General features: G+C 40.9%; 1 protein-coding gene and 1 long non-coding RNA gene across 6 annotated transcripts in view; one reads left to right on the top strand and one right to left on the bottom strand.

The window, feature by feature from the left end:
* The window catches only part of ENPP1 (ectonucleotide pyrophosphatase/phosphodiesterase 1), a 71,255-nt gene that overhangs the window by 43,163 nt on the left and 11,118 nt on the right, over positions 1-16,974 (bottom strand). For all 5 annotated transcript variants that reach the window (XM_073337340.1, XM_073337338.1, XM_073337335.1 and 2 more), the window contains exon 2: positions 652-724. In XM_073337340.1, coding sequence (XP_073193441.1) covers positions 652-724 — 73 coding nt within the window. The remainder of the gene's footprint in view (positions 1-651; positions 725-16,974) is intronic.
* Positions 4-11,034, top strand: LOC140909019 (uncharacterized). The gene is made up of 2 exons (XR_012158050.1): positions 4-536; positions 10,900-11,034. It is a non-coding gene; the product is annotated as an uncharacterized lncRNA (long non-coding RNA).

Raw genomic sequence — 16,974 nt, 5'->3', positions numbered from 1 at the left:
GAAAAACAAATAGAGGATGGAAGTCAACTACTGAATCAAGAGTCCACCTCATCTCCTGCTGCTGATCAGTTCATCGGTCACGAAAAAATCCTGGTTCTCTCTGCAAAGCCTGAGTAAAATGGTAGAATACCAAATGGATTCCAGTGGGGATTTAACAGTAATTGGAGTATCAGGGTAAATACCATCACGGGATTATTGGCTGAGCTTGAAAAGGCCTTACACTCAACTCAACAGCATTTCTGTGTTCTGAGTCTGGTCAGAATCTGTCACAATCCACTCCTGCTTGGATTTCTTTGATGGAGGATTTACTCATTTCACTAGTCAAATTGTTTCCTCATTTGTTCCAGTTCTTAGAATACAACCTCCCAGTCTCCTGTCTGGGCAAACCTTATAATGGTGCGGGGCGGGGCAGGGGGGGGGGAGGGAGAGGGAGGGAGAAGAGAGAGAGAGAGAAGAGGCGGAAGACACCAATGAATTAGAAGAGTTCCCACAGGCAAGTCCTCGGATGAATGTGCTGGCAATTGAAACTACTTCAGGTAAGGCAAACAACTGTCTTTCCCTGCAACATAAGGATGATACTCTGATAACTTCATGATCAATTTTAAAAAAGAATTGCTCAGACTATTTATATTGGAGAATTGCATTAATTACCATCTCTTGAACAGCTAGGCTTCAGTCCAAATATACATCCTAGGATTATGGTTAGCACACAGGCAGACAGTACCTGTAATATGGGAAAGAAAATAAAAACTGAGTTAAATGTCACTGTAGGATCATTTTGAAACCCCTCTTTTAGGTAATGAAAATCTAGTTATCCAGTCTATATGAAGCCATGCAAGCTTGCAGAAGCTGATAAATTTACAGATTAGGAGACCAATCCCATAGCCAATCACACAAGTAGTCTTTACTTGTGCAAGTAATCCTGTTGATTTCAATGAGGCCATTCACATAAATCAAGATTGTAGGACTGGGCCTTTACTTCTTTCACATTCCTTACAAAAATATTAGCACCAGATACTGTCCTATGTCAATTGCTTACAACGCTTTTCCTTCCCCAAAATGAAAAAGCTGATTTTCAATGCTTCTGTGACTGGTGCCTAGACCGGCCTACACTGAGAATGCCACGCTCAGGGCAGACTGCAAGAAACAGGGCAGAAACACACCAAAAACTGGTGATTTATTCTATAATTAGATTCACCAAGCCAGTAACAAAAGAGGTTCTGTAGAACCACACACCAGTAAAAAGTGGCCGCCAGTACCAGCCCGTACAGCTGACTTTAAAGCACTGCTGCAGCAGCACTGCGACCTCGCTGCCCCTTTCACACACACACACCCCGGGCCACTGCCCCAGGGCCAGCGATTTAAAAGGGCCTGGAGCTGCAGCATCGGCGGGAGCCCTGAGCCCTTTAAATTGCCACTGGAGCCCCGGGCAGCATGAGCCAGGCAGCACGGATGGGCTGGCTGGGGCAGGCTGACCCCCTACCCTACCCCTTCCACCTGAGGCCCCCCCCTGTTCTGGTGGGGCCAGAGCTGGCCCCCGTACCGGTAAGAGTTCAAATTTTCTTTCACCCCTGTTGTCAGCCAATCCTTAGTAACTAACTGAAGATGTATTAATAAAAGAAAAAAGTTACTGAATGGTTAAAGAATCATATACGTTACAAGAGATTGCTAAATCCTCAGATCAGAATTGTAGCATTGATGGTGAATATTCTGGTTTGCACAAGTGTCTCTCTGGAATCATTTCAACAGGTCAGAATCCAAAGGCAGCTTATATGTAGAGTCTGTTAGAGTCATTCCATGGATTTTGCAGGGTATTCCAAGTAACTTCTTGGCAAACCTTAGTCCCACATCTTAAGCTTTACCTCTTTAAAGATCAGCATACTAGAGATGCAGAATCAGGCCAGAGGTTTCTCTTTTGTAGCTGAAACAGGCGATCAAGTGTTTTGAGCACAGCATGTGACCACAGCTCCTTTTTTGTCAGCACACACTGACCCATCCTTTGAAGTTAACATTCCAGTTCCTATGCATACACAGGTAATCTAGTTACACTGATTTATTGATGGGAACTGCCTGCCATTCATTATAACAGGGATAGATAAGCTGAAGACACTATAGGTAATATTATGAGTTTCCTGCAGTGCCTCACATCTTTGATCTTCAGATTAACTGGACATAGTCACATGCATAAAATAAAGGCAATTAAGATAGGAAAGGGATTTAGAAGAAATTAAATTAGCTTGGATGCTAAAAGGAAGTAGGTAACCTCAGAAAAATACACTTAGTATCTACTCTGATTCTTATCCATACAAGTAAACAAGTTAGAGCAGGGGTCACAACCTTTGCCACCCAGCCACTCAGGGTAAAGCCACTGGTGGGCCGGGCCAGTTTATCTGGAGCCTCTGCAGGCATGGAGCCCTGCAGCTCCCACTGGCCATGGTTCACTTTTCCCGGCCAACGGGAGCTGTGGGAAGCAGTGGCTAGCATGTCCCTCATCCCGCACCGCTTTGAGGTGGCAAGAGCAGGTGGAAAACAGAAGGGGAAAAAAAGTTTTAGGAAACAAAGTTTCAGATTTCAGGTAAATATTTCCTGGAAAGACTAGCCTTTATCTACTTGATGAAACTTTGCTCTGGGGGAGGGGAGGAGTCGTCAAGGAAACAAGTTGCAGAATTAGTCCTTTGACTGTAATGTTATGGATTAATTATGTATTATGCTGTGGTGAAAATATTTTCAATACTTTACGAGCTCATGGCTCAGTTAACTATGAGCTCTTTAAAGAAAAAAGATATTTATAGTTCGCTACAGATATTCGAGTTCACAAAACAGGTAGCAGACAGTATGAAGGCAACCCCTTGAATTTGTAGCATAAGAACGGCCATACTGTGTCAGACCAAAGGTCCATCTAGCCCAGTATCCTGTCTTCCAACAGTGGTCAATGCCGGGTGCTTCAGAGGTAATGAACAGAACAAGTAATCAAGTGGTCCATCCTGTTGCCCATTCCCAGCTTCTGGTAAACAGACGCAAGGGACACCATTGCTGCCCGTCCTGGCTAATAGTCATTGATGGACCTATCCTTCATGAACTTATCTAGTTCTTTTTTGAACCCTGTTATAGTCTGCACCTTCACAACATCCTCTGACAAAGTTCCACAGGCTGACTGTGCATTTTGTGAAGAAACACTTCCTTTTGTTTGTTTTAAACATGCTACCTATTAACTTCAGTTGGTGATCCTTAGTGTTTGTGTTCTAGTAAATAACACTTCTTTATTTTCTCCACAGCAGTCATGATTTTATAGACCTCTATCATATCCCCCCTTAGTCGTCTCTTTTCCAAGCTAAAAAGTCCCAGTCTTATTAATCTCTCCTCATATAGAAGCTGTACCATACCCCTAATAATTTTTGTTGCCGTTTTCTGTACCTTTTCCAATTCCAATATATCTTTTTTGAGATGGGGCGACGAGATCTGCATGCACTATTCAAGATGTGGGTGTACCATGGATTTAAATAGAGGCAATATGATATTTTCTGTCTTATCATTCCCTTTCCTAATGATTCCCAACATTCTGTTAACTTTTTTGACTGCCACTGCACACTGAGTAGATGTTTTAAGAGAACTATCCACAATGACTCCAAGATCTCTTTCTTGAGTGGTAACAGCTAATTTAGACCCCATCATTTTATATGTATAGTTGGGATTGTGTTTTCCAATGTGCATTACTTTGCATTTAGCAGCCCTGAATTTCATCTGCCATTTTGTTGCCCAGTCCCCCAGTTTTTTGAGATGCCTTTGTAGCTCTTCACAGTCTGCTTTGGACTTAACTATCTTAAGTAGTTTTGTATCATCTGCAAATTTTGCCACCTCACTGTTTACCCCTTTTTCCAAATCATTTATGGATATATTGAACAGTACTGGTCCCAGTATAGACCCTTGGGGGGACACCCTATTTACCTCTCTCCATTCTGAAAACTGATCATATATTCCTACCCTTTGTTTCCTATCTTTTAACGAGTTACTGATCCATGAGAGGACTTTCCCTTTTATCTCCTGACAGCTTACTTTGCTTAAAGAGCCTTTAGTGAGGGACCTTGCAAAGGATTTCTGAAAATCTAAGTACACTATATCCACTGGATCCCCTTGGCCCACATACTTGTTGACCCCCCTCAAAGAATTCTAGGTTAATGGGGAGGCATGATTTCCCTTTACAAAAATTCAGAGATCACTCTGGATTTATGATCTCCAATCTATTAAGAAACATTAAAAAAGTAATACGTGGATGTGGTACAGTACACGTCAGAATTACACAGCCCCTGACTAACGACACTTAACAGACAATAACAGTTCATATTCAATTAAAAGAAACATTTAGAAACAATCCATTTAACTGTGGCATCAAAGCCATACAACAAAACAAATGTAAATGCAGTACCACCAGCTCTAAAGTGGTAATATTACAATGCGTAAAAAAACAACCTGAAGATGTTTAGATAAAACCTGGATGAGACATAAATACCACAACACCATCCATAAATCATTGGTGTTATTTTGGCAGCTAACCACCCCATCTTGTACCTCCAAATAATAGGACTATAACTCATCTTAACAAGCAGTACCCACAATATGATCCTGGTCACCAGAGTAAATGAATCCTTCACTGTGGTCAGGAAGTCTGGTTTGAGCATTGGCCTGCTAAACCCAGGGTTGTAAGTTCAATCCTTGAGGGGGTCATTTAGGGATCTGGGGCAAAAATTGGGGATTGGCCCTGCTTTGAGCAGGGGGTTGGACTAGATGACCTCCTGAGGTCCCTTCCAACCCTGATATTCTATATACAAAAGGTCAGACTAGATGATTTAATGGTTCAAATAGTAATGTTACTGTTGAGTTGCACTGATTCATGTTCTGGGGTCCTCATGAATGCCAGCTTCACAGCACCACAAACCACAAACAAATTACAAAAATAGTCTTCTGTTTAAGACAAGCCAGAAACTCACAGTAAATACACAGCATGGAAAAAAAACTTGGGACAGATCCTCAGCTGGTGAACTATGCTGATTTATACTAACTGAGGATCTGCATACTTGCATTCACCCATTATCTTGGATATTCATTTACTGGGCTTTTTTTAATTAGTCTCATTATCTTTTTAAGTTACACCATTACAAAAAAAGCACTTTTTCATTCCTGCGATGTTGTATAGCAATCGTTTCTATTGCAGAATCTGAAGGCTATCGTATTTTATTTCTGTAACTTAAAAGTAAGGTTTGCTGAAGAGGGATGGATGTCTCAGTAGCTTGGTAAAGGGACATTTCACCCACAAACTGCCAACCAACTCCAACACAGCAAAAGAAAATTGTTACTGCCTAACATTTAGTAATTTATGTGGATCTGAATTAAGGGTCTGACCCAGCACCTACTGAAGTCAACAGGTGCCTTTCCCTTCAGTGGGGTTTGGATCAGGCCCTCATTTCCACAACATTTACAATTGCTACTCAGTATACTACTTATGGCCAAGTTTTAGTCCCCACTGCATGGCCTAAGGAAAAGGTTTCATAACACCCACAAAACTGCCATCATTAGGGCAATCTCAGCAGAGAGGCCAAGGACCCGATAGGCAAGGCCCCTGAACAGCCATCTTACTCATCAAGATGCTGCCTCCAGACAAGAGTTGAGGCTCACTGCCAGGACACTATGGCTCCCTGTGCCTGGTCTCTGGATAAACAGCGTATAGAAGTTGTCAAATTAGCACCTTTCATGAGAAGTAAACATGCCAAAAATATAAAGAAAATGTAAAAAAAAAAAAAAAAAAAAAAAAAGCTGGGGGTGCTTGGTTGTTGGGGAGAAGCATCATATGAATCTAGTCCAAAAGCAGAAGGTAAATAAAGTTAAAAAAAATCAGAGCTTGGCATCAGTAGAAGTGCCCCTTGACCTTGTCATGTCCTGTAATTTCCAGATATAATTTAGCTGAAATGCCAGAGGGAGTTGCTATGATAAACAGTATTTGAGAATGTTTTCAAAACAAAACGACAGAAAAATATGCTGTTTTTCTTAAAAAGACATTTGTGTGTGTTTTTTTCGGAACAAAACAAGACAATATTTCCTCTAAAGATGAATCTCTGTCATCTCACTGCTTCCTCTATGTGGGAGGACACAGGAAAAGCCTGAGCCTATAAACATGATGGGTGTTGTCAACAGATGATTGAAGAGATGCAAAAGCTGTAATCCAGAAGACATTTGGAAAGATCCTTATTTTGAGTTTGACTGATGGCATAGTGACACCACGGTTAGGCAGCAGGTTTGCATAGGTCACTCACTAAGGACCTGATCCTGTGGAATTGAAGTCAATGGGCGTTTCACCATTGACTCCAAAGAAGTAGGAACAGAGACTAAGATAGGGATAATGTAAATATTGCAGCTATGACACCCTGGAATTCCAAGGAGCTAAGCCATACTGAACCAGAGAACCACTATCATGGGCTAAGCTGTGGGTGCTCATGCCTAATGATGAAAGCCAGAGTCAGGAACCAGGAGTCAGAGCTGAGGGTCAGAGCCAAAGTCAGGAAACAAGCAGGGCTAGAGTGGACTGGGGCAGGGCAGGAGTATGGCTAGGAACAAGGCAGGCACAGAGGTGATTGCAGCTACAGGCATAAATGTTGAGCAGCCACCAGCCTGGGCTGCTGGGCTTAAGAGCAGACCTGGTGATGCCTCTCAGGGAGTCTGGTTGATCAGGATGTTTGGCTGCAGGTCAGCTAGCTGGTCTCAGGTTCAGCTGCAAGTCCCAATTCCAGACAGTGTCCTACTGGGTGATTTACAGAGAAGTTTCTCACCACTGCTTGCCCCCTGCCATGCTTCCTTTGCTTCCCTGTTCATTCAGAATCTCACTCTCTTGCCCTGTCCTAGCGCTACCCCTCCATCCTTCCTCCTCTCTCTCCACTTTTCTTGTCTACCCCTTCTTTTGCACTGACAGCTCTCTAGTATGCCCCATTCCGATTTCAATCCCAAGAAATCTGATAAAATCATAGTTAATTAGAATTAGAATCATTTTGAAATAAATGTCTCCTTCCCTCCCCTTCCAATTCCCCACTCTCCCTCTATTGTCTTTCCTTACTTCCTGTACCTAACATGCACCTAGTGGTCCTTCTCTCACTCTCTACCCTAGTCTTTCCTCTTTCACGGTGTTTTTGTCCCCAGCAAAACTCAACCTCTCCCCAGTTCAACCCCAAGCCTTCTTAAATAAATTTTGGAAAAAATGCCAACCAAGGCACCTGTGTAGTTAACAAAGCCCTAAAGCCTCATGGTTTTATTTATTTAATCCTTGTTTTCCATGGTTTACTGTCTCCAGATGTCATGCCATCTCTATGTATGGGCTAGTCCTGAGGGTCTCACTCTTTCTCCTATGCCAGCTCTACACCACCTAGAGAATTCCCCAACACCTGTGAAATCTTGAGAAAGGAAGATCTACTAGTAGCACAATCAGGTGGAACTTAATATTGTAAGATCTTTGGGGGAACGTAGCATGTCTTATTTGTCAGTAAAATGTAAATACAAACATAGCACAATAGAAATCGTGAAGAAGAAACAAATAAGAATAAGAAATAAGTCATGTCAAAGAGGAAAACCTGTTCTGCAACCTGCCATAGAAGAGAGGTAGTCTTTAATGATCATGTTGTATAGAGGAAGCTGGGGAGTTACCTGTTTAACACAGAGCAAAGTCTGTCTGTCTTCCATTCAATCTCTTTTTGGAAGTTACAGTGATGTATGGCTCAATAGTTTTATATCGCAAACAGGAAGATACTTGATAGTTCTGTATTCTCCTTTGGCAACATCTGTATCATACCAATCAAATTTCTTGAACTGAAGTTAAGTGAAAAGGCACATGGCCACAGAGATGTGTAGGGAGGGGCAGTCCCATATTGTGTCAGAGCTGGGTAGTTCACTGAACACCCAGTCTTTAGATAAACTGTGGATTGGAACCCCAAAGTGGGTCATGACCCCGTTTGAATGGGGTTGCCAGGGCTGTTAAACTTGCTGGGGCCCAGGGCTGAAGCCAAAGCCCAAGCCCCACCACCCAGGGCTGAAGCCCTCAAGCTTCAGCGCTTCCCAAGGCGCAGGGGAGGAGGGGCTCAGGCTTTGGTCCCCTTTCCTGGGGTCTTGTAATAATTTCTGTTGTCAGAAGGGGGTCGCGGTACAATGAAGTTTGAGAAACCCTGGATTAATGTATCAAACAGATGTAAATGTAATATTTTATACTTATTTCAGGTTTCTAAGTATTTTTCTTATGCATCTTCAGACATATGCCCTGACTTCACACTCTTGGCCCATATTAAATGTCTACTTGTAATCTATCATCTCGGGAACGGAGAGAGTGTGAAGTTGGAGGTCAAGTGTTAAAGTCAACACATTGATTCTGTCTGACCACAAGACAGCGCTTGCAAATCTGAGGTGTGGGAGCTGCACATCTGGCGATCTTAGTTACCCTAAAGCAATGCATTTGAGGTATCTGGATTATCCTTACAGCTATATGCAAAAATATCAGGCGCAAGCTGAAGTTTGCATGTCTGCAACCTCCTTTGAACTGAAAAGGGAGGGTTATTTTTAACAGATGTACATAGTTGTTAGTTCTGCTTCAAAAAGAAACATGGAGAAGGACTAGTTGTGGCATCTAAACTAAACACTCTCCAAACTATTATTAGCATCTGTCACGGTTCCTTCCCCACTCTGAACTCTAGCGTACAGATGTGGGGACCTGCATGAAAACCTCCTAAGCTTACTTTTACCAGCTTAGGTTAAAACTTCCCCAAGGTACAAACTATTTTACCCTTTGCCCTTGGCCACCACCAAACGTTTATCTGGGTTTATTGGGAAAACGTTGTTTGGAAACATCTTTCCCCCCAAAATGCTCCCAACCCTTGCACCCCACTTCCTGGGGAAGGTTTGGTAAAAATCCTCACCAATTTGCATAGGTGGTGACCACAGACCCAAACCCTTGGATCTTAGAACAATGAAAAAAGCATTCAGTTCTTGAAAAGAAACATTTTAATAGAAGAAATAGTAAAAAGAATCACCTCTGTAAAATCAGGATGGTAAATACCTTACAGAGTAATTAGATTCAAAACATAGAGAATCCCTCTAGGCAAAACCTTAAGTTACAAAAAGACACACAGACAGGAATATTCATTCTATTCAGCGCAACTTAATTTCTCAGCCATTTAAAGAAATCATAATCTAACGCATCTCTAGCTAGATTACTTACTAAGTTCTAAGACTCCATTCCTGTTCTGTCCCCAGCAAAAGCATCACACAGACAGACCCTTTGTTTTTTTCCTCCCCCCAGCTTTTGAAAGTATCTTGTCTCCCCATTGGTCATTTTGGTCAGGTGCCAGCAAGGTTATCCTAGCTTCTTAACCCTTTACAAGTGAGAGGATTTTTCCTCTGACCAGGAGGGATTTTAAAGGGGTTTACCCTTTCCTTATATTTATGACAGCATCTAAACTGAACATTCCAAGACTATTATTGCACACTATTTCCACCTAAGATTATTCAAGGGGAAAGAACCCTTAAAAGTAGCCAAAGTCATTGTCAGCCATTATGAACAGCCTGTAGGGAGTTTACCAAGGAGTGATAACTTTTCATATGATAGTTTTCAGAGTAACAGCTGTGTTAGTCAGTATTCACAAAAAGAAAAGGAGGACTTGTGGCACCTTAGAGACTAACCAATTTATTTGAGCATAAGCTTTCGTGAGCTACAGCTCACTTCATCGGATGCATACTGTGGAAAATTTCGTGAGCTGTAGCTGCAGCACAAGTCCTCCTTTTCTTTTTTCATATGATACAAAAGCTTATGCTCAAATAAATTGGTTAGTCTCTAAGGTGCCACAAGTCCTCCTTTTCTTTTTTCATATGATGGGGCATTTCTTTACATTTACCTGTGGGAGACACTGACATACAAAGCTTTCTAAATACTTAAACACAAATACATCACAGACTGCTTTGGCAGCCAGAGAGATGACAAACTGATTTCAGCAGAAAAAGAAACAAAAAAGGTAAAATGAAGGATTAAATACTTAGGATTTAAAATGTTTGCCACCTAGATCATAATATCCTGCAGTACCATTACAGCTGCTGGGTTTTTTTCCACATTGTCCATTCACTTCTTGCCAATATAAAATATAGACTGTTAGCAAATGGAGAGGAAATTCAGAAAAGTAAAGGATTTACTTCCTGTCTAATTTTTAAAAGGAAAGGAAGCAAATGGTGCTGATGTTTAATCATGAGGGAAGTTCTGTTGAAACGTCAACGAAAACAGAGTTGAAAAGTGATCTTTGTGTGTTAGAAAAGGTCAATAGACCTTTTCAAAGACTATTCTTAATCCCAGCAGGGCTGCCAACTTTCTAACCACACAAAACCGAGCACCCTAACCCTGCCCCTTTCTCCAAGGCCCTGCCCTGCTCCTTCCCCCTGGCTCTGCCCCCAACTCACTCCATTCCCCCTCCCTCAGTGGCTCGCTCTCCCCCACCCTCTCACTTTCACTGGGCTAGGGCACGGGGTTCGGGTGTGGGAGGGGGTGAGGTCTCTAACTGGGGGTGTGGGCTCTGGAATGGGGCCAGAAATGAGGAGTTTATGGTACATTATAAAAACTTTTTTATTTCATGCTCTTTAAGGACTGCCTGTCTTCCTTCTGGACTATTCTTGAATCCTCGTGTTGGAGCAAAAAAAATATAGCTGTTACTCTGTGGTACTATCATTTTAGATGCAGTTGTGATAAAAAAATGCTAAAATAGGCAGATCTTCCTTTTACAATTTCACCTTTAAAGTAGTACTGAGTGTCAGAGAATGCAATGAGTAATACTAAATGAGCAGTATGGTAATAATAATTATTAAATAACTGAATTGACTTATTTCGTTTAGGAGACTCCATACAGGAGTCAACATACAGGATTCTGAAGACTATCCACCTTCAAGATCACCATCATTTTCTATAGTTTCAGAATTATCTGCCAATGACAGTGTTTCAGTCACATCATATGTCACCTAGCCAAAGTATATGTAGCAAAAAGAAAAAGAAAAAAAAAATCATCCAGAAACAACCATAGATAAGTTTGTGATAAGAACCAGCAGATTACTAAAAGACGCCCGCACCGCTTCCCGCAGCTCCCATTGGCCAGCAACGGCAAACCATGGCCACTGGGAGCTGCGAGTGGCAGTACCGGCAGATGCTTAGGTAAACAAAGCATCTCACGGCCTGCCAGGGATTTACCCTGAACAAGCCGCTAACCAAGTTTGGGAAACCCTGGTCTAGAGGGTAAAATTGTTAACCTGAGTCTCAATGGGTGGAGCAATGTCCACAATGATCCTGTTGTATGCACTTGTGTGACAACAGAAGATGGGAATGTCTTCCTTACAGAAACAATTTATACATCAAGAAATGCACACACAGCAGAATACTTACAAGAAGTAGCAGTAAAAGCTATAATAAACTGTGAAAAAAAAATTCAAATGTCTAGTATGCAGCTTGGTCACAGACAATGCTGCAAATGTATCCAAGATGAGAAGAAATTAATTTAGAAGAGAGTGAAGAGAGTCCCAAGCTAATAACATACGGTTGCAATGCTCAAACAATGCAGCCAAAGACTTCAGTGTTCCAGAAATAAAGGCTAATGTTGTTGAAATTGCAAAATACTTCCATAACAACCACTTTGCAGAAGCTGCTCTGAAAAAAGTGGGAGGAACCAAGCTAACTCTCCCACAAGACATGCAATGGAACTCAATAGTGGACTGTTTTGAGCACTATATCAAGAACTGGCCTAATCTGATGAGAGTTTGTGAACAAAATTGTGAAAAAATAGATTGCACTGTCACAGCCAAAGTTCTCAACACGGGGCTTAAGAGAAATGTTGAATACATGAGGAGTACCCTGAAGCCTATTTCTGTAGCCGTGAACAAAATGCAGGGAAATAACTGTTTTATTGCTGACACTGTTGAAATCTGGAAGGAACTGAGTGAGATCTTAAAAAGAGAAATATGCAGTGACAGAGTTAAATTTCAAGCATTAAAAAAAAAACAAATGGGACGAGCACTATCTCCAGCTTATTTTCTCGCAAATATTCTCAATACTCGGTACCAGAGTCAAACCTTAACTGCTGAAGAAGAGGAGTTGGCTATGACATGGACATCAAGCAGTCATCCCTCCATAATGCCAATTACAATAAACTTCAGAGCTAAGGGTAAACCATTCAAGAAATTTATGTTTGCGGATGATGTTTTAAAGAAAGTCCCACCAGTGAACTGATGGAAGTCACTTAATTACTTGGACTCAGAGACTGTTGAAGTGATAATCTCATTTTTAACAGCAGGAGCTTCTTCTGCCAGTGTAGAAAGAATATTTTCTTCCTTTTGGACTAATTCATTCCAAATTAAGAAATTGTTTGGGACCTGAAAAAGCAGGAAAGCTTGTTTGTTCATAATCTGGAAAAGAAAAACAGGAAAATGAAGGTGAAGATGACAGTTAGCTGCAGAAGCCAATATTTTAAGTTTCTCATGTTGACCTGGCTGACAGTAGATTTAATTTTTTTAGTATTTCATTTAACTATTTAGCAGTTTTAACAAAAACAAACCTGATTTTAAAAAACTTGAATGTTTACATTCAAAAATTCATATGCTTGTTTTGTTAAAATATTATATGTTTGCTGTTGAAGAAAGAAATCCAGAATACATAACGTTGTTGTTTTAGTTAAATAAAACAATTTAAATGTCTGTCTGGTGATGTTCTCCTCCTAATGCAGCATGGCAAGAAAATCCTCCAAATATTAATGATTAACTTGTTGAATTGGAGCTATTTATGAAGTCACTGGGAGGCAAACTGTCTGCTTCATTTACCTTTGGTAAATGAAATAACCAAACAATCATTCATTTTCTGATATAGCTGTAAAACTAATCTGAAAAGTTTTCAAAATAAATCACTTTAAAAAATGTATAGTGTGTACCTTCTAAAAACAAAACCTACATCTATCTCTGAGTTGTGATGTATTAAGGTTATAACAACCAACAAGAATGCACTTTTATGTAGAAATCCATGATTAAAACGAGTTTTCCTGACTTGTGATTTAAATCAAATCCACCCTGAATCTGTCCCAACTTGTTTTTAGCTCAGATACTCAGCTTCTTTCCCCAGACCTGAATAAGAGCTCTGTGTATCTCAAAAGCTTGAACTTTCCACCAACAGAAGCTGGTCCAAGAAAAATTTTACCTCACCTATTTTGCCTCTCTCAAAGAGTTTATAGTCAGGCCAATGACCCAGATGGTAAAACAGTGTTCTATGGCAAAACAGTCTTCTCTACATTAGCCATTTTTTCCTAAAATTTCCCACCATTTCTAACACCAGTGCAGCTCCACTGTCAGTAAGAATTAAAAGAGTTTTAATACGGACAACACACAGGAGATTTTATCACTGTCACCTAGACAAATGGTGCATGAGAACACACTTCCACTTCTGGATTGTTCAACAACAACTAACTGTGACTATTATTTCAAGTATTTGCTACACATAGTTAGCTTTTCATGCTGTGTGACTGGTCATCTAAAAATATTGCTTATGCTTCTTAAATGGATGACTCAAATCCACCAGCAGTTTCTAAGATTGCTACATGAATTTCCAGCATAAAATTATCTACAGTAACTCCTCACTTAACATCACCCAGGTTAACGTTGTTACATTGCTGATCAATTAGGGAACATGCTCATTTAAAAGTTGCGTAATGCTCCCTTATAATGTCATTTGGCAGCCGCCTGCTTTGTCCACTGCTTGCAGAAAGAGCAGCCCGTTGGAGCTAGCTGGTGTGGGTTTGGAACCAGGGTGGGCCGGCAGCCCCCCTATCAGCGCCTCACTCCCTTAAGTTCCCTGTGAGGCAGCCACCCAGCAGGCTATCAATTGCCAGGCAGTTCAGGTGTCCTTCCCGTCACTGCCATGTGCTACTCCTATCCTCTGCCTTGGAGCTGCTCCTGGGAGCCTCCTGCTTGCTGGGAGAGTACGGGGGGTGGGGAGGGAAGAATGGTACTAATGTCAGGGTGTCCCCCTCCCCTCCTGCCCTTCCCCCCCCCACACTCCTTTAACCGATCTCCACAGAGTGGGGGGCCGGGGAGGAGGAAGACAGGAAAGGGCTCAGGACGGAGGGAGTTTGCTGGCAGCAGCTGCTATCTCAACTTGCTGATCTACTTAAAAAGGCAATGTACTTAGAGTGGGGTCAGCGTACTTAAAGGGGCAATGCACATCTCTCACACACATAGGTTGTGTGTGTGTCTCTCTCTGCCATGCTGTCTCCCCTCCCCCCATTTGTGCTGCCTTGTAGAGTGTGAGGCTACATTAACAACGTGTTAACCCTTGAGGGCTCAGCTGAATGCTAGTTCATCATCTAGCAGCAAGGCATTCCCTGGGAAATATCCCACCCCCTTCATTCACCACCTCAACCAAGCTTCACAATCATCATTGCTATGTAAAGTATTGTTTGTTCAAAACGTATACTGTGTACATATAAAATATAGTCTTTTGTCTGGTGAAAAAAAAAAGTTTCCCTGGAACCTAACCCCTGCCTATTTATGTTAATTCTTGTGGGGAAATTGGATTTGCTGAACATTGTTTCACTTAAAGTAGCATTTTTCAGGAAGGTAACTACAATATTAAGCGAGGAGTTATTGTAAATATGTATTTGCATTAATATTTGTGACATTTTGTCTGGCAGCTCATCTGAATGTTCACAGAGAGACTGGAAATGCCATTGAATTTTGCATTCTTTATTTGAACTAATGTTCACAAAAGTTACTTTGTAAGATTCACCTAGCCTATTTGGAACCATAATAATAATGCGTATGTAGTGCTTTATATGTTCAAAATGTTAAACACACTAACTTAGAACTAGCCTCATGTCCTAATTCATTATATCTAGCTAGGAAAGCCTCTGTACAAATATGGAGAGAAGTCCTAGCCCCACTGAAGTTAATGCTAATACTCCCATTTAATTCACCCATATTATTTATTTGGAGCACATACTGATGGCTAGTAGCCAGTCAACAGTAAAGTTTTGAAAAACCTGGAAGAATTTTGAGTCTGCTCCCACAACTATATTGTCATTCTCTGTAATTTTTACCTAATTCAGCAGATATCCAGCTTCCATGGTAAAAGAAACTGGAACAATTCACCCCTTGTGTGTTTCCACGGATGTCAGTAGAGTTACTCCAAGGAAGAATTGGACTCAGCAATAAATCAGAAGTAAGCCTTGCATGAACTAGATATTTATCTCTTTCAGACCTCATCTATATTAGAGAAGTTGCAGCAGTGTATCTAATTATAACCCCTAATGCAGGTATAGCAAAAACAAAATAGTTATATGGACCCATTTACTCTGGTTATCTGAGAGCCTCACAACACCCCTTTGAGGTAGAAAATGTCTATTGCCCCCATTTTACAGATAAGGAACTGAGACACAGTGGATAGGTCTATACCGAGTAAAAAAAAAAACAGTGGCACCAAGTCTCAGAGTCCAGGTCAGCTGTCAGTGTAAACGTTCAGGCTTGGGCTGGAGCCTGGTGTCTGATACCCTCCTTCCTCACAGGGTGTCAGAGTCCGGGCACCAGCCCAAGCCTGAATGTCTACACTGGAATTTTAAAGCCCTATGAGCCTGGGTCAGCTGACCTGGGCCAGCCATCGCTGTGCCATGAATCTTTTATTGCAGTGAAGACATAATTTTCCCAGAGTCATACATGATGGCTGTGGCAGAGCAAGAAACTGAACCCAGAGTAATATCCTATCCAATGAACCAGTGAACTTTCTGAATATAAACAAAGCCTCAGCTCCAAGCAGTATTCCTTCAAATAAAGTTTCAACTTTGCATCAGCACTTGCCCTCTATCATCAGATATGCGGGATAGCTATTTCATTTGAGCAAGTAAAAACTGAAAAACAGAGCGCTACAAAAGGGTCATAACTTAGAGGAACAATTAGCTTTCCTAGATTTTCCCTGCTCTGGAGGAGAAAGATTATTCCTTTTTAACTTCTTGTGTCTCCAACACCCAACTCCAATATCCACCACACAAACACACACACCTTCTTATCCAAAGGTATAGAAATTGTACAACACACACATGATTTCTATAAGCTTAATGAGGAGCTAAAACAAATTCTATAGGCTGTGTTACATTCAAAGCCATCTTTGGAAAATGAGATTACCAGAAAAACAAAATCAAAAGTGACTGTGTTCTTAAAACTCCTAAAAGTTAAGATTTTCTCATTTTTATGAAATAGAGTGGGTAACACTGTATGTAGACATGTTGGGGGAATATAATAATAAAAAAAGGAATCGGAGGACCCATTCAATTTGAAACTAGTACTTTTTATTTAACAATTAAAATGAACACCTTTAAAACTCAAACATGAAATTGATGAAGCAGGAAAGTTGTAATGTTGCAAAAACAAAGACAAAAAAATATTATATAATGTCCTTGTTCCCCCATATTGCTATTCACCTTAATTGCAAAATAAAAGAATACTTCAGGAAGACCAGCAATATTTTTTAAACCGAGATCCCCCAATAAGAGCACATAGAATTTCAAAATTCAGCATATCATGGAGTTTAAAATTGCTATTTCAGACTACCCATTAAACCTCCATTTGGTATCCCAGCATAGTTACTCTGATCTTTTGTTTTGCCTACTTATTACTTTTCAGGGGCATCCTTTAGAAATTTTATGGCGATCAACCACATTACTATTATTAATTATTATTATTATGTATTGTATTGAGGTAGCAGCTGAAAGCCCCACCGGAAAGCAAGGGTCCATTGTGCTAAGCACTGTACAAACCCATAGTATGAGCGTCCTTGTCCCAAAGAACTTATAGTCAAAAAAAAAAAAAAAAGACAAGACAGACAAAGGACAGGAGTGGAAACAGATTCTCAGAGGGGAAGTAACTTGCCTAAGATTCATAGACTTTAAA

This window comes from Lepidochelys kempii, chromosome 3 (genome assembly GCF_965140265.1).
Source record: "Lepidochelys kempii isolate rLepKem1 chromosome 3, rLepKem1.hap2, whole genome shotgun sequence".
NCBI classification, from domain to species: domain Eukaryota; kingdom Metazoa; phylum Chordata; order Testudines; family Cheloniidae; genus Lepidochelys; species Lepidochelys kempii.
This window is presented reverse-complemented; position numbering and strand designations above follow the sequence as displayed.